Source organism: Pituophis catenifer, unplaced genomic scaffold, assembly GCF_029215685.1.
Source record: "Pituophis catenifer annectens isolate HBS135680 unplaced genomic scaffold, rPitCat1.0.hap2 SCAF_2, whole genome shotgun sequence".
NCBI classification, from domain to species: Eukaryota; Metazoa; Chordata; class Lepidosauria; order Squamata; family Colubridae; genus Pituophis; species Pituophis catenifer.
This window is the reverse complement of record NW_027256882.1, coordinates 189691958-189719699: the sequence shown is the minus strand read 5'-3', so window position 1 is coordinate 189719699 and position 27742 is coordinate 189691958. Positions and strand designations below refer to the sequence as shown.

Sequence of the window (27742 nt, the reverse complement as noted above, 5' to 3'; positions counted from 1 at the left end):
TAATTAATTTTACTTACAGCCCAAAGTTAAAATACATCTAATACGGTACTGTGAATAAAAAAAGAAAAGAAATAAAATTACAAGGCAAGCCTGAAACATTTAATAACATAATGAAAGAACCAAATTACTTCAATAAGCTATTGCTATAAATGTTGCAATCTTTTTGGAAGTGTCTGGAAATTAGTCAGGGAAAAGGAGAGTGTTAACTTCTTAATCATAAGAAAAAATACATTTTTTGGCAACTGGTTTTTTAATATATGTTCACCTTTGAGTGTACAGTGGGAACTTTAACAATCCATGTGATCCAGATTCTGCCTCTATATCAAAACAGTGCAGAATTTATAAGAGACACTGGTATGTGTATCCATTGTCACCCTAGTGGATAACATGCCATTTTGAGCAGGGAGAAGAATGGGGCATGAAAGATGTTGGAATATCTAGGGATAATTTGGGAGCGGGTGGATGGTGCAGAGGTAAGAAATACTGGATATAGCAGTTTGGGTGTCTTGGTCCCAAATTTACTATTTAAATTCAGTCAAGGTTTTATTATTATAATGGCACATTTTGACAGAATGGAAAAGCCTCAGTAATCATTATTAATTTGGACAGGAGAGTGATTGGCTTCAATATCTGTCATATCATTAGTTACCAGGGCTGGTTTGGTGGATACAGTTGAATGTGAGAGTGTCTCCTTCCTCCCTTACTGTTCCATGTTCATCCTTCCTGATGCTGCATGCTTGTTGAAGAGGATGGCTATATCAGATAGAAGGGCTAAATCCTGTTTTCTTTCTTCCTCTCATTGTTCTTAGGAGACCTCTGAGAAGATCAAGCAAATGACTACCAAAGAAATGTGAGAGGTACACACCAGAAGGCAAAGTGTGTTACCTGTCTCACCTACCAATCTTCCTTCAATATGCAAACATGTTTAGAAATTATTGCTCAGTCACAGATATTTACATTGTGTAGCAATGGGAGGGAGGTAAAGGAAAATGGATTCTTTTGAAATTTAAAAGAACCTCCCCGCCAATATTATGGCTTCTATAGCAAAGATATGAAGTTGAATTGATAGCGACTAATGAGGACAGCAAATAACTCCAGTTCTGGAGCTCCTAGAACTCAGGGGAAGCTTCACTGTAAACTAGGATCATGGTGTCTTCTGTGGAAGTTGTATTGATGGTGGAGCATTGCCCTATGACTCTCTTGCTGCAGCCTAAAATACTTTTTCACAAATATTACTATAACTGGAGGAGCCCAATAAAGAAAATGCAATAGCTATGCATATATTTCATGGCATATCACTTTTCTACACTCCATTTTGATATTTAGCCTTCCTTCTTCTTCTGTCCTTCACCCAACCATCATTTTTTTCTATGTTTCAATCAGTTCCTGCAGAATCCCCCCTACCCCTCCCATTGAATAATGTGCATATCATTGAGAGTCCCTAGTAAATATAGAGCAAGCTCTTTATCCCTACCAGAAGCCACAGAACTCCGTGTGTTTCAAACTGACCTCATTTTCTTTCCTCCTCTCTTTGCAATGGTGCTACAATATATTTTCTTATCACCTTCTTACTCTTTTTAATTAATGATTTTTAACTGAGCTTTTTGTATCTTTGATTTATATTGTTTATAGCTTCTGGAAAATGCTGTACTTCTGTGTTCATGCTTTATATTATAGCTACATGTATCAAGGAAGTAAAATCAGTGCAGCACCAAGGGGACCAAGATTGTATATGGCTGTTCTAAATTTGCCATTGCACCTTTCACTGTAAACGGTATGGTTCATGTATGGACAGAGCAGAACAGAGTTTTTGAGAGAGATACTCTTAAGCTTCCTACAGCATCATTCTTTCAAGGAAGTGAGGAATGGGAGAAAGATGCAATTCTTGACTTTATTCAAGAATTCACTCAACCCTATTAATTAAATAGAAGGAAATAGTAATGTTTGTCAAGCATGAAGTAAGTATTCCCTATGCTGTTTGGAAGATAGATCAACAAGAAACATATGTACATATCTAGTGCTTTATACTGAGGCACTGCTGCTGTCATTCCCAAAGGGAAAGATATATGCCTGAGGTTTGCGGACTTAGAGCTCATCTGATGGTTGACAACTAGTCCCTAAGTAGAAAAGGAGAATGCACAATATCATAAATGCATTGCATGTTTTGATGCAAAATCAATCTGTTTAGGAATTTTGGCAATAAAATCAGGAGATCCAGTCTCCTCACTTGTTATAACAAACATCAAAAGCATTGTTGTTGTTTTTGCATATGCTTAAGAAAGAAATTGGACTCTTGTTTCTGTACAAATGCATAGTTTGAGCAGGAGGTTGGATTAGAAGACCTCCAAGGTCCTAAATCATGTTGAAGAAATTCATCATTAGGATTACATTCTGTTGGGTCATATGTACTGTAAAGTCCAAAGAAAGGTCCACCTAGCGATAGGTGTTTTTGATTTCCTTCTCTTTATGAAAGAATTACCTTGGGAACTACTTGAATAAAAGTTTATTCTTCCTCAAAAGTTAAGCAATCGTATTGGATGGCCAAATAGTATATGTGCTGAAGTCTTGCGTTAACTTGGTCTGATCATTAACTTATATCATTGTAAGCATGCTGTGATTTGAAGTCTTAATATTATTCCCTCATAATTTATTCATACTTAGATTTAAATATCTTGATAGAATTCTCTTTATGTACTATTGGAGCAAATGTTATCCCTCTATTGATGTAGCCTAGACTGCATTGGCTTTTTTGGCAGCTGCAGCACACTGCTAGTTCCTGCTTAATTGGTGGTCCACTAGGACACCTAGATCTCTCTCACAGTTACTACTGCTGAGCCAGGTACAGCCTACTTAGTACTTCTGCATTTGGTTTTTCCTGCCTAAGGGCAGGCACCTTACTTTTCTCACCACTGAACTGCATGTTGGCTAGGGCCCAGTGTCAAGTCTATCAAGATCCTACTGAATCTTGAATCCAAAGTCTTAGCAAAGCGTTAGCAATTCCCCCCAACTTGGTGTCACCTGCAGATCTGGTGAGCTCCCCTTTTATCCGCTCATCTAGATCATTTATGAAGATGTTAGAGACCACTGGCCCCAAAACAGAATCTTAGGTACCCCATTACATGCTTCTTTCCATGTAGAAATAGTTTCATTCAGGAATACATAAGGAGTGTGGTTGGTCACTAAACTGCAACTTCATCTGGTGGTGGTATTTTCTATCTCACATTTTTCTATCTTACCAAGAAGTTCTCTACAATGGTCTATTTTTCAAATGCCTTACTGAAGTCTAAGTATACTATATCTACAATGTTTCACTGATCCATTAATTTAGTCACTTTATCAAAGAAGACAATAAGGTTTGTCTGGAGTGATCTCTTTTTAACAAACGCATGCTGGCTTCTGATAATCACCTTGTTCATTTCTTGATGCTCACAAATTCACTGCTTGATTATCTTTTTCAGGATTTTCTTGGGTATTGATGTCAAGCTGATTGGTCTTTAGTTTCCACTTTTCCCCTTTTTTGTAGGTTGGAACAGTTTTCCAGTCCTCTGGCAGTTCCCTCATGTTCCAGGAGTAGTGAAAGATTTCATTCAGTGATTCCAAGATCACATCTCCTTCGGAACCCTCAGATTAAACCATCTGTTCCTGACAATTTGAACTTGTTTAGAGTAGATAGTGTTTTCTTTCCAATTTCTTGCCTATTTTGATCTGCATTCCTGTTCTGTCTCCATGGTATTGCTTTTGTTAGGTTGGACTATTTTTTCCTTTTGGGTGAAGACAGAGGCAAAGAAGAAATTAAGCAGTTCCACTTTCTTCTTGTTGCCTTCTTGCCATCGTCTCCCATTAGTAGACCAGTTATTTCCTTGACCTTTTTCTTGTTCCTTACATACTGAAACTTTTTTGTTGTTGTTTGCATTTGTTGCAAGTCTTAATTCATTCTGAGTCAGCTTTTCTGATTCTATCCTTGCAAATTTTGGCTATTAGAGGCAAGGTTGTTTGGTTTAGATTATAGCTTTTTATGAAAAACCAAACCTATCTCTGAACTGCATCGTTTCAGACTCAGGTAAAATTTCATACAATTAAATATCTATGCAAATAAATATATAATATTTGTCTATGGAAAGACTTCTACCGAAAGCCAAGCTATTTTTGTAGGGCAACAAGCACACCAAGATAAACAGCTTCTAGTTTAGCATGACATCATAGGCATCTGCAGGAGGGGCAGCAGCTGTCTTTTTAAATGAGCCATTATTTCCCATTGCAAAGCATTTATTTAAAAAGAGCTAACCCAAGGGTGTCAAACTTGATCGCAACATCTGATGTATCATGGCGTATTGTGATGCTTTTTGCAGAACCTGGATAGACATGGCCTGTGTATGACGCATCCGGCCCATGGGCCACTAGTTTGACAGGTCTGAGCTAACCAATAACACTTCTAGAAACAGATGATAACCAAAATATACAGTCACTTTTTTTTATTCTGTTTATGCTTTATAGTTCTTTAGCTACTGAGTAAATATTACTAGTATTGGTGTACACACTGGAGATGGAAATTCTCAGAATTTGGTTGCTACTATATATAAGTAAGAAATCTCGTCTTGTTGCTTTATGCAAAATCAAGACAGGAACAAACACAGAAATTTGTAGCATTTTGAATATTTGCTTGTGGATGCTTGTTTGCTGGCGGGTGCTTAATGCACTGAATAAACTCCCATAGGAATTCCTGCCAAAGGTTAGAGGCCTCTAAACTACAGGTAATCATCAACTTATGACCACAGTTGGAACCAAAATTTCTGTGGCTAAGCAAGGCGATTGTTGAATAAGACACACCTGATTTTACCACCCTTTTTGTCATGGTTTTTATTTTTATTTATTTATTGGTTCGATTTATATGCCGCCCTTCTCCGGAGACTTAGGGCGGCTTACAATGCTTTAAACAATAGCCTTTTAAGTGAATCACTGCAGTTAAGTGAATCATATAGTCACTAAGCAAATCCAGCTTACCTCACTGACTTTACTTGACCAAAGCTAGCTGGAAAGTTGCAAATGATGATCAGGTAACCCTGGCATGCTGCATCTGTTAAAAATACATGACAGTTGCCAAGTGCCCAAATTTTGAACATGTGACCATGGAGATGCTGTGTTGGACCTAAGAACCAGTCGTCACTTTTTTCAGAGATGTTGTAACTTCAAATGGCTGCTAAATGAATGGTTATAAGGTGGGGACTACAGCCAGATCTCGGTATTTGAATGCTTCAAATCTCAACGAATTCAATACTCAATGTGTTTTGAAGCAAAAATCTTTTCCCAATGTTCATCTTTCTACCAGTACTTGACGCTCAAGGTAGAACTGGCTGGCGTCACCTGCCTCATGACTCACTACTCCTTTGGGCTGAAATAAAGGATCACATGGTTTACTCAATATCCATTTTTAGTACTAGTTGTATCTCTGGGAACGAATCCCAGATGAGTGGCTAGGTACCACTGTACCTGCGTACTGATTAACAGTAGACCCCAAGTGTTTCACACTGGAGTCTCACTAGCTTTACCTGGAAAGGCCCTCAACCAGGGGTGAAATCCAGCAGGTTCTGAAAGGTTCTGGAGAACTGGTAGCGGAAATTTTGAGTAGTTCGGAGAACTGGCAAATACCACCTCTGACTGGCCGCAGAGTGGGGTGGGAATGGAGATTTTTCAATATCCTTCTGCCACGCCCACCAAGCCACGCCCACAGAACCGGTAGTAAAAAAATTTGGATTTCACTACTGCCCACAACTGTTCCTTTGAATTGGGTGCATTGCCTATGTATCTAACACCCAGCTAGATGGATCCCTAACCCTCTTTAGTATAAAGTGGCTTCCCATGTTCCTGTACGGGAGTATTTTTCACAAAAAACCATGCGAAGTTGTCGACTGTACAGTATGAAAAAGTCACCTTGCTAAAACAAAAAAAGTAAAATTCAATAGTTTCTGAATGGAATAAATACTGAACAGCAAATTTACACTGCAAGGAAAAAAGAGGTCGAGCAGGTTGGGGAAGATGTGCCAGCCAAAGACCTACGGTTGAAAAATGCCCGTGGAAGTCACTGACAGCACATTGCGCCCCTGAGCTCCAGGGCGCCCCTCGGAAAAGCCGAACCAGAAACACCCTCCGTCAGCGGGTCAGCCCGTTCCTGCGGGAGCAGCCCGGGAACCTGTATAAGTCTCGACCGATTGCAGGAGAAAGCGGCCGAAGCGCGGCTTAACGTTCTGCTACTCAGGGCCCCACGAGCGCGGTCGTACTCAGATTCCGGGGCTCGGTCTTGACGAGATGGCGGAGGAAGGAGGGCAGGCCGAAGCCGAAGCCCGACGAGCGGACGAGGAAGGCGAGCTTCGGCCGAGGGGCGCCGCGGAGCAGTCCTCGCGGCGCCTGGTGCTCCCCGCTTCATGGCTGTCCCCGGCGGGCGAGCTGCCCGCGGGGCTCGGGAGCTGGTATCCGGCCCTGGAGGTCTTGGACGTGAGCGGGACGGGGCTGTCGGTGCTGGGCCCCGAGCTGCTGGACCTGGCGCATCTGCACACGCTGCTGGCAAAGAACAACCGGTTGGGGTGCCGCGGGTCCCTCCCGAAGGGCCTGGCCAGCGCCCCCCTGGGCCGGTCCTTGCGCGTCCTCAACTTGAGCGGCAACCGGTTCACGCACTTCCCCGCCTCGCTCCTGGGCCTCTCCCGCCTCCAGAGCCTCAGCCTGGGGAGCAACCGGCTCCAGAGCATCCCCCCCGCCATCCAGGAGCTTAGCAGGTGAGCCGGCTGGGAAAAGGGGCCAAGAGCCCCCGGGGAAGCCGGCCGCGGGCGACCTTCCGAGCCAAAGCTTAGGCTGCATTTTGTGGGAGGTGCACCAGTCACCACGATAGACAACGCGGGGCTTGTTGCTGCTCCTCGAATTGTGAGCTCTGCTTCAGTCAAGGCACGCATCTTTTAGGAGGTTTCAGTGATTTTATACTACCGAGTTATTTCAAGTGGGGCATCAACTCATTCGGTATTTTCCTTCAGTGTTGATAATCTGGGACTGTTCTATACATAAACTCCCAGTAATCTCTTGAACAAAAAGTGAATTTATTATTTGCTTCTTCAACCATGCTGTTGGCGGGGGAGAGGCCTCCCTTCATTGCCATATTTATCTTTTACTGATTTTGTTGTAATTTCTTTGTTTCACTGAAGGATACAAGTTTAATAAATTATAATTATTGGGTTATTTAGAACTTCTATATTAGACTACTTGTGGACTGCTAAAATATAGGTAACCAATAGTTGGCAGCAGAGAGCTGAGACTTCTCCCTGTCCTTCATGGCCATTTAGTAGCCATCTGGGTTTTTGTAGCTTTGGTTGAATGCCACTTAATACAACATATTTGAATGACTTTAAAAAACATCAAACGGTGCAAAGATAATATTTATAAAAAATACAACATTCTTTGAATAGCTTAGATGGAAAAATAAATTTTCTCATATTTTTTTTTCATTCAGGCTATTCAAAAAGTTTTGTATTTTTCAACTCTCGCAACAGCTTGTTTCATAACTATATTAGTTAACTATAACTATACAATCTGCTGAACTTGTATCTGTAGTAAAATCTACAAAAGAATGTAGAGCAAACATTACAGTATGGTAGTAGGCAATCTTTCAGGTAATTTCAACACTTTAATTCATTTTGACTTCAGTTATGATTTAATATGAGAGTTTCAGAAATGTCCTTGTGATGAGTTTGAGAATTGAATTTTACTTTCATTTATGAATGGATTGGTTCATTACCACCACTTAATGCTCCATGATATAGCTAGATAGATTCACACATACTCACAAAGATACAATATTAGATTATGAGCTTTGTTTTAGTCCCTTTATTCATAGGAGGCTTATGTTATAGGAGAATTGTAGTTTAAAAATAAATTCATAAATTTTTTATTTGGAAATTTCAATTTGGCCATCTACAAAATTGTTACTTTGAATCAATTTTTCTCTGGTGAAATACAGAAGTTAAGTTTCTTCCTCTTTTCCATATTTTCACATTTCAATTAAAAAATACAGCCTCACTTCAGGAAGTAATGGTTGAAAATGATTCTTTTTCAACAGACAGGGAAGAGTATTTGTGGCCAATTTAGACCAAATTTGTTTAGTTTAATCTATTATTGTATTTTGAATTTTCTCTTTATCTGTATATTTAATGAATATTGTGATTTTAATTTTGTTCATATAGATGCCTTGTAATGAAAACAGTGAGGGGGGTTAGTCCTCAATTTATACAGTATCTATTTTTATTTTCTTTCTACTATCTGCTTTATATATTATAATGCTAGGAATGTTCAGTCACAATAAGTTTTTTCCTCTGTTCTGCTGTTTTGGAAATAAAGCATATTAATTACACTGAAAAGCAAAAAATAGGAAATATCAGTGAGAGACCATAAGAAGCCTGGGACATGAACAATGATTCTTGGGAGTATAATGGATCTGAGTGTGCATCAATTCTCAGGAATTTTTATTCTTCAAGGGTCCTAGTCATAGAATCATGACACACTCAAGTAAAAAGAAATCTTTGTGAAGGGGAGGACATGTCTCAGGAATGAGAGTGCAAATGTGCAATTGGAAGCCTAGCTTCCAGTTCAAATACAGTTGTTCCAGTTTTCATCATTTTAGTCTATAGCTTGTTTTCTAGTCACCTTTGCCAATATTTCAACCCAGGGATAGTTTGTTTAATCTCTTCTGATCTCTCATTGTAGTTTCCTATGTTCTTCCTTCTTAGTATGATCAGTTTGCTATATATATTTAAGAGGTTCTGTAAAGTTAGAAAAAATAGTGCAACATCCTCTTGAAAATGATTTTAGAATAATGTTAGAAATAATATTTGATAAGTATATGTTTAATATTTTGCACAATTCCATTTTCTTTTAGAATTTAATTATTTATAGCTGATTTGCAGATGAACATGTCAGTATATTTTTCTCACCGTCTATTAATTTTCTGCTGGTATTCTCCATTTTGGTATGAAGGTATTGCAGGCATTGCCTTCAAATTTAAGAAACCTACTTCTTAATAATCTAGAAAAAAGTGGGATAGATAGCATCACCACCAGATGGATTCATAACTGGTTGACAAACCGTACTCAACGAGTAGTCCTTTAATGGGTCCTCATCTACATGAAGGGAAGTAAGCAGTGGGGTACCACAAGGTTCCATCTTAGGCCCAGTACCCTTCAATATTTTCATAAACGACTTAGATGAGGGAATAGAAGGGGAACTTATCAAATTTGCAGATGATATTAACTTGACGGGAATAGCTAACAGCCTTGACAGACTTTAACTCTGGGCCCTATCTAACAAAATGAAATTCAATGTAGAGAAAAGTAAAGTCTTACACTTAGGCAAGAAAAATCAAAAGTACAGGCTTAATAGCAGTAACTGTGAGAGGGATCTTGGAGTCTTCATGGACAACCAGTTAACTATGAGCCAGCAGTGTGCAGTGGCAGCCAAAAAAGCCAATACAATCCTAAATTGCATTAACAGAGGGATACAATCAAGATCAAGTGAGGTACTAATACCACTCTGTATTCTGACAATGTCCCCAATCTGTCTTGTCCTTTAGGCCTGAAAAGGCCCATTTTGTTGCCATGTATTTAGAGAGCCAGGAGTTCTGCAAACTATCATTAACTGACAATTCTTCAATGTAATCTGGCTGCCAATTGTTGCTAGTCATTCGGTTCACACTTCCGAATGGTTCACACCCAGAGTGCACCACGAGGAGGCAAACTAGCATCACAAAAGGTGTCAGTTTTTGACTTTCCTCGCCAGCATTGGTCAACTCTGAACAGAATCTGTACCCAACATGGTGTCTGCCAGGACTCATTGTTTTAGTGGGGTCTTGTCTCTACCCCCCAGTGTGACTGTGGTGCTCCTTGACAAAATATCCATCACATTGTGTCCAAATGTCCATCAAGAGCTTACATCAGCTCAATGTTTGATTTTTTTCAACCTAGACCACCTTGTCCTTGAATGGCTGGGTGGACTGGACATTAACATTTGAACTACTATAAGTCCATGTATTTGCCATATACTAAATATATAAACCACTCTATAAAGCCTTAGTAAGACCACACTTAGAATGCTGCATCCCGTTTTGGCCACCACACTATTAAAAAGATGTTGAGACTCTAGAAAAAGTGCAGAGAAGAGCAACCAGGATGATTAGGGGATTGGAGACTAAAACATGAAAAACGGTTAAGGAACTGGGCATGGCTAGTCTAGTGAAGAGAAGGACCAAGGGAGACAAGATAGCAGTGTTCCAATATTTGAGGGGCTGCCACTATTAGGTAAAGCTATTTTCCAAGGCATCTGAAGGCCAGACAAGGAATAATGGATGGAAACTGATCAAGGAGAATTTCAACCTAGAAATAAGAAATTTTCTGACAATGAGAACTATCAACCAATGGAACAACTTGCCTTCAGAAGTTGTGGGAGCTTCATCACTAGAGGCCTTCAAGAAGAGATTGGATTGCTATTTGTCAGAAATGGTGTAGGGTCTCCTGCTTGGATGAAGGTTGGACTAGATGACCTATAAGGTCCCTTCCAACTCTGTTAATCTGTAAAGCTGAATATTACCTGGTAATTAATTTTGTGTATTTGGAGGCATACAATTTCTGAACATTATGGTTATGTGTTTAATTATTAAAGTATTGTTACTATTAATAAAGAATCGTTAATAGAGCTAAGCTTTGCCACAAAGTTAACTACACTCTAATGCAGCATTTAGAGATCTAGGTCCAAGTATCTATTCATTTGTGAAACTTAACAGGTAACCTTGTGCCAATTGCTTCCACCAAGTTAGTTTTTATGTGCTGACTTGAGCTTATAAGCAGACAGAATGTACTTATAAGGAAAAAAATACTCTGTATCCCTTCAAGATCAAGGTTCTTTTTCTCCCACATACTGAAGAGGCATAAAAACAATTTCTTATTTATAATTTGATGTGGGCCAATGTGGTTCGTGCCAGTTATCAATTGGTAATAGATGAAGGAGTAGAAATAATCTAAATGGAACTCAAAATAAATCCAATAAGCTTTATTAGAGGAGGAACACAGCAGTTGGCTCTCTAGCCTCACTTAGGGTTTATATAGGCTTTGCCCAACCATGACTTATTTTTCTTTTTTTCCTTTTGTATTTCTGGAGGAAAATAAAGCATATTTGCCTGATATCAATATTGTCAATGTCAGTGTACCACTGGCATTACTGGATCAGGTGTCAAATGACTCCTCCCAAATCCTTCAACAGACATAAACAAAGAAGATATGAAAGTCATCTTGGCATCTCACATCTCACTCAGCAAACTGGCAGGGCATTTTATTATCTTTGAAATCTTTGAAACCTCCTCTAAAATAGGATTATGATCAATCAGAAATACATCAATCCAGACTTCTGCTATGTTCCTGTAGTACAGCTTTAAGCACAAGCATCTTCAAAGGGGTGGGAAAGGAATGACAAACCATGTGTCATAATGCAAACTATGGCTCCTGTACTTGTATCCAAATTGGAATACAAATACAAAGACTGAGTTCACTTCCTGACTTCAGAATGCATGTTCCATAACTTTTACATTTACCGGACACTGACTGCTTTGAGCACCTTGTAAAACTTTCCTGAGTATTGATTTTCTGAGTGGTTTCAACAACTGTCTGGCAGATAGAAATTCTTTTTGGGAGGCACATATCAGAGTTTGGAGAGGGAGAAAAATTATTTTTCATCATTTATTATTATTTTCCTGATAGCATTTTTTTTAATTGAAGGAACTTATCTAGAGAAACTTAACCTGATGAACCATTTCTTCTTACTTTGTTTTCAAGTTTATTTGTTTATTAAAGTTTCTTTAATATAATCATTTTGTAATATATATAAAAGGGTTGATGTCCACTGATTTATGTTCTAAATGACATGCTGAATCAGTACTCAGTACTCAGCAAATTTTAGGTATTGATTTTCGTTTCTCTTTCAGTTTAGAATTTTTGTATCTTGGAGGAAATTTCATTACTTCCATTCCACCAGAGTTAGCAAACCTGTCTTCACTAAATTATCTAGTCCTCTGTGATAACAGGATACAGAGTATTCCACCTCAGTTGGCACAGTGAGTATTTCTAGCCATGTTACTCTTTCTGATATCTGTGTCCTAAATTTAGTTGTGTAAAAAACTGATGATATTTTCTTTTGAAGTGTTTTTGTATGAAAAGGAGAATATCTTCTATATAATAACACAATCTCACAATGCCAAAAAGGTGTAATTCATTGCAGCACTACAATCAGAAAATTGTACAATAATTGTACATACTGATCTATAAACAATACTGGTAGGTTGCAATTAATGTGAGCTCAAATAGTGTGATATTTGATTTAGTGATTTAGTGAAAATTATATACTATTATAATATTGGTATAGTTACAACAGCATTTGGGACCAAAATTTCCATTAGTAAGCAATACTGTCATAATGTAAAGCGTGATGGCAATCCATGCAGTCCCTAAAGGAGGATTGTGGCTTGTTAAGCAAGTACCTCTTTGCAAGTCCTAAGTGGGTTGTAAGCAGGCCACAGGCAGGTAAGAGTCTGCTTTCAGTGGGAGATTGGGTGTATGGGTAGCCATGGAGATGCAGCACAAGTGCAGTAAGGCTCAGGGAGGGTACAAATGTGATGGAAATGGACAACTGGACTTGAGATGGCTGCTGCCGGGTAAGAAAGGTGTGTGAGTTGCCAGGTAATCATAGCAAGAGTGTAGCAGAATACCTGGGGAGAGTGTTCAAGGGTGTGCAAGTGGCTGGGGAAATGAAGCATAAGTTCAACAAGGCTCAGGAGGGTGTGTGAGTATCTGGGGAGATGCAGCACAGGCGCAGAGGGGCTGTGTGAAGTGGGTAGGTGGGAAAGACCCAAGCAACTTGTGACCTTGCCAGCTTCTCCAACGAGTTTACTTTTGGGAAGACTTCAAGGAAGGTTGCAATCATGTGACCTTGAGTCATCATAAATGTAAGTGAGTTGCCAAGCACCCAGAATATGATTACATGCCTGTGGAGGTGCTGGGATGGCCAGACTTCAAGGACTAGTCATAAGTTTCCTTCAGTTTGTTATAACTTTGAAACGTTGCTGAACAAGAGGTCATTAAACAAGGACTACTTGCACCCTATTTTCCATAGAACTGTCAATTCAAATAGTGCGAATAGTGAATAATGCAACTATGTTGTGGGATTCGTTATCAGCAGTAATGGAGAATAATTTGTACACATTATTTACTAAGCAAGCAAATAGGGAAAACAAACAGGAAGTTGACAAGGGCTCTTGCTATTTTCAGAAAGGATTGCTGAGAAGAGATAGGATACGGCTTATAAAACCTGAAAAGGAATCTCACCATCTCATCAGGGGGATATCAAATGAGAATAAAAAGAAAATGTAGCTAAAACACAGAATCAAATATACTGAAAGTGAAGTTTTCCTTGAATTCACAATATCTAAAGGAGCAGTTGAGAAGGGCCACCTAAAAACTGAACTTCGAAAATGGATTTTAATGAACTTTAAAGGAAGGTGGATCAGATCCATTGGTTTGAATTCCTCAAAAAAAGTATTCAGGAAAATGGGAACAGAAAAACAGGATAAATTCAAAGATACCAGTGTGTATATATGCAATTTCTCAAATATTTCAGAGGAAAAGCAAAATTTACAGAAAATGGAAGAAAGAAAACATAACCAAAGAGGTAATGGTGTCAAGAAACTGTAAAAGGCTAAAGCTCAGTATGTGGTGAAGCTTGCAAGAGATACCCGAAAGAATAAAAATGGTTCTTTATGTACATTAGAAATTAAAGTAAAACAAGGTACTTTTAAAGAGAAAGTGGTGCAGCAGTAATGCATAATGGTGAGAAGGCAGAATTTCTCCTATTTTGTGTCTATTTTCCCTCTGAGGGTAAATGGAGCCCTAGCTGGTCATTATACTGCAGGGGAATGAGAGAAGGGTAATTTAGGATAAACAAGAAGAGACCTTAGACTCGCTTACCAACTGCTTCATTCAGTGTCCATTTGGTTTCCATGGTGCAAAAAAAAAATTACAACCAGTGTCACATTGATGATCTTCACTGTGTCCCTCAGTCATGCGATTATCATTACAGTCTGTATACATTGTCCTGTGGCTCCCACCTGCAGAGCAGAAAGTTTGGAGATAAAGGGATTACAAGATTAAGCAGGAATTACAAGAGTAAGCAGGAAAACATCAGCAAGAGAGTAAGCAGGGAAATACATCAGCTGTTTGGGTAGAGCACTTGCAACTCCTAGCTCCAAGTGTGCTCTGGGATGCCAATTATTTTGATGTGTATTCCCCATTGTGAACCTACTTACTCTCTTGTAATCCCTTTCTCCAACAAACATAAACACAAACATTAATTCCATTCTTGCTAGTTATCCCAGCATCAGCATTCTAAAGGGTGGGAAATGGGCAAAAGGAAAGCAGAGTCATTGTGCTGGAATCTCCAACTCCAACTGGAAGGAGGGGTTAAGAGGTTGCTGAGCTTAGACTCCTTACACTTCAAAAAAACGGCACAGGTCTGACCTCCCCAAAAATTTCTGAAGCTTTATCTGACTGTTTGAAAGGAAAAATCACATAGGTGATTAAAATAAAGCTTCTGCTTGAGACTATTCACAAATGGTTCTGGTTGCTTGTGCCTGATATTCACAGTGATGTGATTTCTCATTTAATGATTGCTTGCCCAACAACAGAGCAGCCGGTACCAATTGTGGTTGCTAAATGATGATTACATATAATTTAAACAAATTCAGGACCAGTTGGCTTACATTCTACAGCACTGTACTGAACAAACTTGCAGAAGTGGTTGCAGTACCAGTCTTAATAATCTTTAAGAACTCCAAAAGGTTATATGAAATCCTAGAACACTGGAGGAGGCAAACCCATCTTCAGAAGGATTTGAAAACTACAGATCTGATAGCATGACATTTACAGTAGGCAAGTTTTTGACCAGATTGTCAAACAGCATGTTGGTAAGTGTCTGGATTTTCATGCTAAAATTAATAGGCACTAGCAAGAAAACAGAAACTTTCTTGCAAATACATTGTGCCTGTTCAACTTTGTCTCCTTTGATAAAATTGCAGTATTTAATAAGTGTAATCAGGATAATGCCCTAAATCTACTACACTCAAAAGTACATATATTTGTTATGGAGCCATGTATATGGTCCTATTTGGTATATTATAAATTAGACTCATGTGTTTTTTAATGACTAAGTTTTTTAAAAGTGTGTTTTTTAATTACTGAGTTTTAAAAAGCAGTTTCATTACTCTAAAAATTAATAAGGAATATAGTGTGTTCAGAAAATGCAGAAACATTCTATATTAGCACTGTAAACTCCACAGAGAAATCATTCTGTGTGTTCATAGTTATATAATAGCTCCACTATGCATATTAGGGAAGTGCATTGTTTAATTCAGGTAGATAATTCCAGGTAGATAATATCTATCATCCTGGAAGAGAGTTTGTTGCTCATTTTGGTATACCTGATGGTAGAGTCTTATAATTTTTCCTGTCTCTCATTTCCAGGTTGCATTCACTTCGCTCTCTTAGCCTCCACAATAATTTACTGACATATCTTCCTCGGGAGATCCTGAATCTAGTTCAGCTTGAAGAATTGAGTTTGCGTGGGAATCCTTTGGTTGTGAGGTTTGTCCGTGAATTGACCTACAATCCTCCAAGCCTCCAAGAACTGGCTGGACGCACTATCAAAACTCGCAATATTCCTTACATTGCTAGTGATCTCCCTGGAAATCTCCTTCGATATTTGCGTCTGGCCAGCAATTGTCCTAATCCTAAATGTGGAGGTACATTATTTTCTCTGCTTTTAAGAGAAAATTACGTTTAGAAATCAATAGCATTTTCCCCAGACATTTGGGGAACCATTTTAATGGGGTTTTTTTTACTAAGTGCTAAGCTTAAAATTTAAAAAATCAAAATAACTCAGTAATTTTTATTTTTATTAAAAAAAGTTAAAATACGAAACTCAATTTTTTAACAAGAACAAACAAAAAACAAAACATTTAAAAAGTTGCATTAAAAAAAAGACACAAACATATACACATATTAGCCCCCCCTGCTGAACACTGATAAATATATTGCAACAATATTAGTTTCCCATCCCTTGCAAAACAGGCCCAAAACATTTTTAAACTTCTAATTCTATTTGCAAATTATTAACCTGTCACTTATCTACCATATTAATGGCAAAACAGTTAACAGGTAGAACAACAAAAAAGACGAGTAAAATTTCAAAACCCTCTGTTAACAAACTATTATTGTATTCAACTTGTAGAAAGTTTACCACAGCTTCTTATCTATCCCAGATAATTCCAACAAATAATTATGATTTGTCCTGAATCAAATATCCACGTTTGTTTCTTAATACCATCTTTTATCAATTTATCAATTGTTATCCAGTTTAATATAATAAATCCATTCTCCAAAATCGATCTACCTTCCCAAAAAAAGTTCAGATGAAATTGTTTTCTGGGCTGACTATGATAAATCTATTCCCAATCTCCTTCAGTGTTTTTAGGGGAAACCAATTGATCACTTACCATTCAGTTAGTTTTCTGCTGTTATAAAGGAATGGAGGCCTGAACTTCAGGAAGGCATGTGCAATCCCCTCAGTCATTTCTAAGTCTGTAAGCCTCTTTCACAGAATCTGCCACTTTCAAATCAAATTCCATTTGTGAAGGTGTTTTAACTACAGTTACTTGCATCTGGACATTTTTTGCAACATTATTATTTTGTCAAACATTTTAAAAAAGTTTTCAACTTGGGTTTGTATATTACCAGTCTTTTTTCAAAGGCCAGCCACATTTACTTGTCTGCAATCTGATACAATATGCTCTCATGTAACAGCAATGAGAGATAAAACTCCTCAGAGACAGGGAACAAAGAACATTGAAGTAATATTCCTCAGAGTGAGAAAATGGAGAGACAGGGAGAATATTTTTGAATGTTTTGATCCAAGATAAAAAAAATAAAAAAAAACCCCTCCAAACTTTTTGCAAGTTAATAAAAGGCAAAATCCCTATATATATCCCACATAAATGTAAATCAAGTCCAAACACTTTCATTAGCCAGAAATATGCCATTACTTCCTTATGGAAGCAAGAATTATTCAAAACAGCCAAAAAGATCAAATGTAAAGCAAAAGGACAACAGATAAAGTCCAGCAGGGGTTAAAATAAACCAGCATTTAATCAGCCGGTTAACTTTTAGAGATAAAAAGCAAAGCAGAAGAGAAGCTTTAAAAAGTATAAATAAAATCCAGGCTTGCTTTCAAGAACGATCATCCTGCCATAAGGCTATCAACATTTCTGGGTGAAAATGCCAATTTTTATAATTTGTGTTCCAGTTACTTAGAACTGTCAGATTCTAGACTTTATTAAAAGGCATGTTTTTGTAACTTGTGCCTTCATGTTAAAAGCTTATGCCTTTTAATAAAACTTGTTAGTCAGAAAAGATGCTATGGAACTGCTGATTTTTTTTGTACAATAAACATGTTGCTTACATTGAACTCAGTGGTGTTTATTTCTAAATAGAAGTGGATAGGTTTTTAGTCTCTATATCTCAATTCAATCTGAAACATTGATGAGCAATTTAATTTTTGCATCTTTCAAAGAAAGGTGTAGCTGGATTGGAATAAGTTAGTGAAAAGCTGGTAGCCGACAGCTTATAGCCAACCAGCCAGCCATAGATCCCCTCAAACAAGAAAGACAACTGTGCCATTGACTTGATTCAGTTTAGCAGACCATGAAACATGATGTATGCCCATGTTTATACAATAACCGCAAACTCTATTTTAAGAACATCCTTTCATCTCTTTTTAGGAGTCTATTTTGACAGCTGTGTCCGCCAAATAAAATTTGTCGACTTCTGTGGGAAGTACCGTGTTCCACTGATGCACTACCTTTGTTCCCCAGAGTGTTCTTCCCCTTACAGTTCTGCATCTCAGAGTTCTAATTCCCAGAGTGAATCTGATTCAGAAGATGAAGCCATTGTTGCTGCACGCAGGATGCAAAAGGTTCTTTTGGGATAGGAAGAAGAGATAATACAAGAAGCAAGTGCCTGATGTCCTGAGGAATGGGCTTGCCTATGTTATATCATTCACAGAAAATGCACCTGTAGAAAATGCATCCATAAGAAAGCCAGTAAATGCCTTAGGGAGAAATTAGTAAAAAGACTTCTTACAGCTTGCTGTCTGGAAGAATACTCTTAAAGCTTGAGATGTTTCAGGAATTCTTGGTATTGGTTACTTGTTAGAGATATTTTAAACTCTTCATCTTTGATACTGGCTTTGAAGTGGATTATCTTAGTCACTGAGATAACACTAATACTTATGTAAGAATACAGAGTGGGAGTTCTTTAGTAATGTGTTAAGCAACTATCCTACTTGAATATTGGTCTTCCCATAAAGGTGCTTGGGCTTTATATATTTATTTTTAACAAACTTCCTCCAAAATGCACAAATATCAAAATGTGTTACTTCCTTCTTTATTTGGCTTCACTGCCTATGATCAAATGCTATGCTATAACAACATTAATGTGCCTTTCCATATTTTTATACCAGCTCCATTTTTCTGTCCTTCAGTGCATTCCTAAATTGTATCTCCAAATATATAGCAGCAAAATTATTGCTTTTTTGGTAGCACTTTTGCTATTTTTTGACAAAAAAATGAAATAGGTGTGTGTATGAAATGTGTGCATGGTGAAAGACTGACAAACAGAAAAACTCTATTTTGCCAGTTAAATTGTCCCAATTTCTTCCACAGGGGCTAAATTCAGCGGGCTGCTACAGTGCTCCCTATGGCTAGTGCTCTTGAAAGTTATGGTTCAGCAGAACTGGGAAAGTTTCCAATGTCTGTATTATGCTATCATTAGTGCCTTCCTTGGGTTTGTAATTATCTATGTAGCCATACGTTTAACATAAGTATAAAAATCAGATTTTTACCAATCCATTTATTTCTTCCGTTCTCTTTACTGCAAAGTTACTTACATTATATGCTTCCTCTCTTCCCTTATTCATACTCACATTAGATTTTATCATATGTGCATTGCCTTTTTGCAAGACTCTGATCCAAATTTCCTGCCTCACATTTCTAAGCATGTTGAAGTATTGAAGATACCTCATACATTTAGGGATATGTCTAGTGTCTACAAAAGATAAATATTCACAGAGGAGTTGCTGTTATTAGGCATCACTAGGTTTATCAGTGACAGTGTTGATAAAGTTATGCAATCATTTTTCAGCACACAACTCTCCTTTCTTTACAGTAGATATGCTCTTTTTCACAGGTTTGTTTGGGGTCTTCAGTCTTTCTTTTGCAGATTGAATGAATATTATCAATAGTAATCACATGTTGAGTGCTGATTAAAAGTAATACTTTTGCAATGGACAGATTCTTTTCTGAATGACGTTTGGAATGCTCTCAGTTACATAGAAATCTATATGTATAAGTGAGAAGGGAATTTCACATAGAAAGATCCCGGCATTTAGGGAGAAAGGAATGCAGTATTATTACTGGGATTATTGCAAGACTTGTAAAAGAAATTGGGATCTACAGCTATTTGTGCTTTTCCATTGTGGCTTCTGCCTCCAGTGAAAGATTTTCTGTTTGATAGGATTGGTTTGTGGACTTGCATGGATACATATATATCATTTACTCACAAGTCTTTGAAATGGCTCATTTCAGAACCATTCCAGCCATTTCAATGGCTGATTTCATACATATATACTGTATATATAGAAAGAAATCTTACAGAGTGAACGTGGTATGCATCTTGGGCCAGAATCCCCTATCAGATTAATTTATATTTAGATTCAAATGTTATTGAACTCTGGTTTCCACCAACCTCAGCCAACCACAATACAATAGTGTACTGCAAGATCTTTAGCATCTAGAGAACAAGAATGATCTGGTTTTACAAAGAATGTCTTTATATGCATTTAAGAAATGCTGCTTTTAACAGCAATATATATTTTCCCCATGTTCCCTTGTTAATATAATCTAATTTACTAAAATGATCAAAAGGAAAAATCCTTTATTGGATTTTTCCAATAAAACCCATATTGATTTTTCCATAAAATCAATATTGCAACCTCAATTTAGAATTAACTCCTATACATTCACTAAGGCTTAGAAATAGTTTTAAAGGGAGTGTTTTCAGACCTGAACATGATTATTATTTCATTTTAGCATTATAGTTACAACTGATACATATAGGCATATATTCATTCAGTCTGCAATTTCCATCTTGAGAGTGAGTCTCATACTTCTTTCCTCTAATTGTGTTATGTTATATCAGCCCAATTCAAGATTTTGGAGAACTTAGAATGTTTGTAAATTATTTGGTGACATTTATGTTGATTCCAATTAAGATACAATCTAACTGAATTTTATTGTTTTTCTTAGGTATAATATCTCTATTTTTTCTGTTAATTTATTAATGATTTATGTGTTTAATGGAATCTTGATACTATTTCATGTCAGTCCTACACAGGTAAAACCTAATATTGATTCTTGTTTAATCTGGCATATTTTGATAATAAATTTAGGCAATATAATTTTTCTGGTTTTTCCATGGATTGATCTTATTCTAAACTATGATTGAAAATATTGCTTGTACATGTGTATGGTTTGTACATATGCTCCACCCACAGGCATATAAGGTTTCATTAAAGCATTATTTAGATTTTGTTTTGATTCTTTCTTTCCATGGCATAAAAAAATGTCAAATCTGAATGTCCTTAATGACCTCATTTCTCTTGCTGTGTTTTCTTCCAATCATTTCTTTATCCATTAATGCCAGAGGGAGAGTTTATAAATTAAAAATTAGCACCTTAGAATCTGTACAGAAAGTTTGGAGACAATACCTGAAGCAATTTGTATAGTTTTTGTATATTTATATTTCCCTCTAATTAAATTTTAAACAATTTTCTTGCTGAATATTTTAACGTGCCTTGCTTTATGCTTATCACTCTTTCTTTTAAAAAAATTGAGTGGCTTTTCTGATTTCTTAAATTTTTAAAATACCTTAGATTGCTTGCCAAAGGATATCTTTGTCTTTTTAATTTATATTCTGTTTAGGATAATGGATCAAAAATATTTATCCAACAATGAAAAATAATCATTTTTATCATGCCTGTTTTTTTACAGTCATTTGATTTAGATTAGATTAGATTTAGAAGACATGGTTTCAATACCCTTAGAGAAGTTCTAGGCTCGTGATGGTGAACCTATGGCACGCATACCATGCACGCGGAGCCATCTCTGCTGGCACGCAAGCTGTTGCCCTAGGTCAGCTCCACTGATTTTCAGCTGACCCTGCCCACACTGCTCCTCTCCTCCCAGGAGTCTCCACATGGCATGTTTTGGATGCCAGGTAAAGTACAGGGCTCACACAGAGGGTCTGGGAGGGCAAAAACCAGGCCTCCTGGAAGTACCGGAAATCTGGAAACAGGCCGTTTCCGGCCTTCAGAGGGCCGGGAGAAGCCATTTTTGTCCTCCCAGAAGGTTCAGGAAAGCCTCCGGAGCCTGGGGAGAGCAAAAAACAAGCCTACCGGAAATCCGGAAACAGGCTGTTTCCAGCCTCCAGAGACTTCAGGGTGGCTGCTAGGCCCAAAACAGGATGTGTGTGGGTCTCATGCATGCAGGGGGGGTTGCGCATGCATTCACGGGGGGGGGCAGCAGGGGAGTCGCATGCATGAGGGCATTGCGAGTGGGGGGGCATTGCATTATGGGTGTGGGCACACGCGTGCTTTCAGCACCCAAGGAAAAAAAGCTTAGCCATCACTGTTCTAGGCAATATGTTAGACAGAAATCCTCAGAAGAAAAGGAATGCAGGAGAGATGGAATCTTATACAAAATGACATACAGAAATTAGTCACACACACTCCTATTAGAAAAAATGGAGGGCAGCTTAGGAAACGAGTTGAAAATTAAAAGGAACTGATATAGGAAATATTAGCAAGCAGCTAATAATCTGCAAAAAATAGCTAAACAGCAAAAAGTTAGGCTGGCAAAAAAACTAAAGGGATCCAAAGGGTCCCCTTTTGGCTATATCAGTCAAAAAATGAAGAGGTAATTTACTTCTAGAAGATTATATTTGGTTAGCAACGGGACAGGAAGAGGAGACACTTCCTTTGCCTCATGCTTTTGACAGAAAGGTCTCTAGCAGAGCAACTAACAAGGAGGAAAGGAAACAATCCAAGGCAGGTTGGCTATTGTGAATTACAGAAACTTGAAGGCGCTTATGATGTCATCTTGGGATGCCTTTCTGCAGTCATGGAGGACACTATAGTGCCTGAAGAACTGAGAAATGCAAATGTGGAAAGGGGGGGGAAAGTAAATGGTAGACTAATTAGCTTGATATGCTAGCAAAACTCTGGAATAATTTATAGTTAGTCATAAATTTATAACCACACTTTGGACTGAATTTCTATTGCTAAATCAGTGATCCCCAACCTTTCCAGCTCTGGACTGGTGGCAGCAGCTGTGGTGGAAGAGGGGATGGTTTTGTGTGTGCAAGCTGCTTGTGCAAATGCAGCTTTGTGTGCTCGCCTGCCACTTCCACTGTGTTAACGTTCCGAGCAATGCATCCGATTAAATCAGGCCTCTTGATGCACCGACCAGACTCAAAAGCCCCTTTAATGAGTACATAGCATCAGCACTGAGTGAAGTAAAGCTAACTCTGCAGCAGAGGTGGGCTCTAAATTTTTTTACTACCGGTTCTGTGGGCGTGGCTTATTTTGTGGGCATGGTTTGTTGGTCATGTGACAATTATTTAGGATTTAGCAGAGGTACTGGTCTACCAGGCTTTTAACTGCTTGCAGAGCTGTACCGGTCAACCCATTTGTTTTTGGAGGCACCAGTCTACCCATTTGTTTTTCGAGCATACTGGTCTACCATCACACTGCCTTTTAACACTGATCAGCTGTAGGGTGGCCCTTTGAAGCCCCACGGCAAGAGTTTAAACAGTTTTTTTTTCCTTCTAGTTGATCAGCTGGGACTTGGGAGGTAGCGAATAGATTGGGGGCGGGGCCGAATAAAAGGTAAGAATAACATCGGGGCGGCTGGAAGGGCCCTGCTCCCTAACAGAGAACCGGTTCGGTGACGTCATATCGTCACCGCTAGTGGCTCGGCCGAACTGGGCTGAACTGGGAGGAACCCACCACTGCTCTGCAGGACTGCCACACTTCAGCGACATAAGAAAGTTTGGAACTTCCCGCCCCCTCCAGGTATTCCATGTCATGCAGGTTAATCATTGGGAACTCCTCCCACGGTCTGGTCTCAGCAGATGTTTGGCGTTATGTCTTTGATCCCCACGCTGGTTCCGGCTGCTGTTAAATCTAGTTAGGTAAAGGTACCATATCCCTCACTCCCCTCTGTGGTTCATCCCCCTCCGTGCTGCCCCAATTCCCCCCCCCAAGTGGGACAACTCAGAAATCTAGTTAGGTAAAGGCACCATATCCCTCACTCCCCTCTGGTTCATCCCCCTCCGTGCTGCCCCAATTCCCTCCCCAAGTGTGACAACTCAGAAATGTAGTGCAAGTCAGCATGGCTTCAACTGACACCATTTTGGAAGTTGACACAAAACCTGGTTCCCAAAGAGTCTTTGTCCTCGCAGGATCCCTGCCCCGGAGATTGTTGGGTGTGAGTCTCTCCTCTTGAAGTTGGACTCATGGGTTCAGTTGGGCTTCTTGTTGACGTACCTGCCTCCCAGCTGCGTGTCAACAGCCCTGCCTGTGCTGCTAGAGGCAACAGCCGGGTTGGCGGTAGAGTTCCCCAGGCTTATGGTACTGGGGGACTTCAACCTGCCGTCACTTGGCGAATCCTCAGATGTGGCTCAGGAGTTCATGGCTTCCATGACAACCATGGACCTGACCCAAGTAGTTCAGGGTCCGACCCATGAGGGGGACACACATTCGACCTGGTGTTTCTCTCGGAGCAGTGGAGACAGGATCTGGAATTAAGGGGTATAGAGGTTTTTCCCTTGTCATGGTCAGATCATTTCCTGTTGAGGTTGGACTTTAAGACGCCACTTCTCCGTCGCAGGGAGGCGGAGCCGATTAAGTGGTTCCACCCCAGACGCCTAATGGATCCTGAAGGGTTTCAGAAGGAGCTTGGGGAGATACCCGACTCCCTTGTCCACAGTGGCTGCCCTAATGGCTTCCTGGAATAGGGCGGCGTCTGGGGCATTGGACCAGATTATGCCTTTGCGGCCTCTCAATGGCAGTGGATCCAGGAAAGCTTCCTGGTTTACTGAGGAGCTCCAGGAGATGAAGCGCCAGAAGAGACGTCTAGAGCGATGCTGGAGGACCAGTAAATCCGAATCTGACCAAACACTCTTGAGAGCCTTTATTAGGACTTATTTAGTGGCAATACAGGCGGCAAAATGTTCACATGTTTCCGCACTTATTGCATCCGCTGATTCCCACCCAGCCGCCCTATTTAGGGTGACTCCCTCCCTCCTTAATGTAGGGGGAGCGGAGGATCCCTTGCAGGGTATAGCTAAAGAGTTTGTGCAGTTTCTGTTGGATAAAGTTGCTCAGATTCGGATGGACTCTGATTGGGCAATATCGGCTGAGATGACAGGGGCGGGTCTTAGTCCTATTGTGTGGGAGGAGTTTGAGCCAGTGTCTCCTGAAGAAGTGGACAAGGCCGTAGGTGCGATGAGTTCCTCCATTTGTTTGTTGGACCCGTGCCCCTCCTGGCTGGTTTGGGCCAGCAGGGAGGTGACACGAGGCTGGCTCCAGGCTTTAATTAACACATCCTTGAGGGAGGGGTCCTTCCCGCAACCATTAAAGTGGTTGTAAGGCCCCTCCTCAAGAAGCCTTCCCTGGACCCAGCAGAATTAAAGAACTTTCGGCCAGTCTCCAACCTACTCTTTGTGGGAAAGGTTGTAGAGAAAGTGGTGGCACTTCAGCTCCTGCGGTCATTGGATGAAACGGATTATCTGGACCCTTTCAGTCTGGTTTCAGGCCTGGCTACAGCACGGAAACTGCCTTGGTCACGCTGATGGATGATTTCTGGCGAGTCCGAGATGGGGGTCATTCCTCTATCTTGGTGCTACTTGACCTCTCAGCAGCTTTCGATACCATTGACCATGGTATCCTTCTGGGACGGCTAAGGGAGTTGAGAGTGGGAGGCACCGTGTTGTGGTGGTTCTCCTCCTATCTCTCTGGTCGGTCACAGTGTTGGTAGGAGGACAGAGGTCCACCCCTATGCCCCTTGTTTGCAGGGTGCCTCAGGGCTCAGTCCTCTCTCCCCTCCTATTTAACATCTACATGAAACTGCTGGGTGAAGTCATCCGACAATACGGGGTGGGATATCAGCAATATGCTGATGATACCCAGCTGTATATCTCCACCCCCTGTCAGTTCAGTGAGGCAGTAGAGGTGATGTGTTCGTACCGGTTTGGGCGAACCACTAGGGATTATGGGCATCAGTTCGCTGAACCGGTAGCAATTACCTCTCCTTGGCCCCACCCACGACCGGCCGGTCGCCTCTCACCTCTTCTGGCCGCTCGATATTCCACAGAATTCAATGTTAAATGCAGCAGAGAGAATGCAGCCTGTCCTTTTAAGGTAATCTCCAGGAGGGAGGCGGCCAGGAGGGAACCATAAAGGGAGCATCAGTTCCATTGTGAATGGAGGGAGAAAAGTTATCATTCTCTCTGCCATAGAATTCAATGTTAAATGCAGCAGAGAGAATGTTAACTTTTCTCCCTCCATTCACAAAGGAGCTTCTGCAGCCTGTCCCTTTTAAGGTAGTCCCCAGGAGGGAGGGGGCGGGGGGGAGCAGATGGAATGGAGCAATTTTTGTGAAAGGCAGGAAAAAGGGGAAGGGGATTTTCCTGTCTGTCATCCAGACCTCAATCTCAGCACAGACTGAGGGAAGGATGGTAGGCAGGAATATTCCCCTCCCCATTTTCCTGCCATTCGCGACAAGGAGTGGGAGGGGAGGGGCCAGGGGGGAACCCCTCGATGTGAGTGATGCTGAGTTGGCCACGCCCACCCAGGCACATGACCTTCCCCAACAAGCCACACCCACAGAACCGGTACGAGAATTTTTTTAATTTCACCCCTGATATAAACCCAGTTAAGAATCTGTAGCCATCTGCCTTTTTCCATGCAATGACTAATGATCCTTACGAGAATCCAGCTTTTATGGTTGTGAGCTAGAGGCTTGTCAATGGTCTCATTGGATGTCTTCCAACTTTGGGTTTATTTTCCAATATCCTGTTGACATTGGCCTGGTTGTGAATGGTCATCTATTTGCTTTGGCAGAATATTGCAGTCAGTTTCCATGCAGTGTCCTCCAATTTAAAAATCTGAACTTCTAAAAATATGTAAAATCCAAACTTTTAGAAAAATTTGATTTTTTAGAACACCTCAAACATATGTCTGATCCCTGATTTGGAGGCAGATGCAGGGAGAGGAAAATGTCAAGAGAACTAGCATTACAGTTTAGTAAATCTGACTCTTCCAGGAAAGACTTTTTCAGCACTAGTGTCATTGGTGTGCTAGTCTGAGCAGACCACATTTTGCAATGATTTTTCTGATAGAACTCAGAAAAAAGACAACTTGTCCTATTAAATTAGCATTGCTTTATGCTTTTGATCTCTTGTTTTTTTGGAGGTACCAGCAGGATTGTAGCTGCTTGGCTCAAGATTTGGTTGACTTTATTTATATTGCTAGTTACTATTTTTATTATTATTTAAATGTATATGTCATCTGATTCCCAGTGACTGGACAGTTTACAAATTGTTCAAAACATTTAAAAACAAGGAAGTAACATATCATCAACAACAAAAGAATAACAGTGGCAGAAATGACAAAAATAGATGGGAACTCCCCCCAAAAGAGATTCAATCACCCTCACCAAAATACATTCCAATATTAGAGGAAACCTCATCACAGAGGGCAGGTGCTGCTTCAGAGAAGGCACACTTCCAGGGTCCTAAATATAGCAATATTTAATACCCTGTTTCCCTGAAAATAAGACATCCCCTGATAATAAGCCCAATCAGGCTTTTGAGCGCATGCACTAAAATAAGCCTCCCCCCCGAAAATAAGCCCTCCCCAAAAATATTTAAATGCAGAGCAGGAAATCAGGTAAGACAGCAAGAGGAGCACCATCTTGCTCCACACGCCCCCAAATAATAAGACCTCCCCAAAAATAAGACCAAGCGCTTATTTCGGGGTTCAAGAAAATATAAGACAGGGTTTTATTTTCGGGGAAACACAGTAGAAGGAACCTGAAATTCTTCCAGCAGATGCTGGGCAGATACTATGGGAGACAGGCAGTTCCTAAAGTAACCAAGTCCTATGCCAGTTGGATTTTATATGTAGCAATCAGCATCTTGAATTATGACATGCTCATCACTGCCTATACGACTGTATTCTGAACCAGTTGAAGCTTCTGAATGAACTTCAAGGGCAACTTCTTGTGCAGCATGTTGTAGCTGTCAAATTATGAGGTGAACAGAGCATGAATGACTGTCTCAAGGATCTTTAGAAAACTTAGAACTACGCCATCTTCGGTATGACCTAAGCGTAGCTCATAAAATTATCTGCTACAATGTCCTATCTGTCAATGACTACTTCAGCTTCAACCACAACAATACACAAGCACACAATAGATACAAACTTAAAATGAACCGCTCCA

The 27742-nt window shown here is 39.8% G+C and overlaps 2 protein-coding genes across 2 annotated transcripts in view; both read left to right on the top strand.

The window, feature by feature from the left end:
• FSTL1 (follistatin like 1) overlaps positions 1 to 2240 on the top strand; it is a 40326-nt gene extending 38086 nt beyond the window's left edge. The window contains exon 11 of the mRNA XM_070938375.1: positions 810 to 2240. Within this exon, the coding sequence (XP_070794476.1) occupies positions 810 to 854 (45 nt within the window). The 3' untranslated portion in view covers positions 855 to 2240. The remainder of the gene's footprint in view (positions 1 to 809) is intronic.
• A 4056-nt stretch (positions 2241 to 6296) lies between these two features.
• On the top strand, positions 6297 to 20768 carry LRRC58 (leucine rich repeat containing 58). Its single transcript, XM_070935304.1, has 4 exons — positions 6297 to 6767; positions 12005 to 12133; positions 15591 to 15868; positions 17903 to 20768. The coding sequence occupies exons 1-4, from the start codon at positions 6304 to 6306 to the stop codon at positions 18109 to 18111; spliced, it is 1080 nt and encodes a 359-aa protein (XP_070791405.1). The 5' UTR covers positions 6297 to 6303; the 3' UTR covers positions 18112 to 20768.
• Positions 20769 to 27742: the final 6974 nt, after the last annotated feature.

Coding starts and splice junctions, on each gene's coding strand:
- LRRC58 (XM_070935304.1), top strand. CDS start 6,304: ATGGCGGAGGAAGGAGGGCAGGCCGAAGCCGAAGCCCGACGAGCGGAC. Junction 12,134..15,590: donor ATTCCACCTCAGTTGGCACA/GTGAGTATTTCT, acceptor TCTCATTTCCAG/GTTGCATTCACTTCGCTCTC. Junction 15,869..17,902: donor TCCTAATCCTAAATGTGGAG/GTACATTATTTT, acceptor ATCTCTTTTTAG/GAGTCTATTTTGACAGCTGT.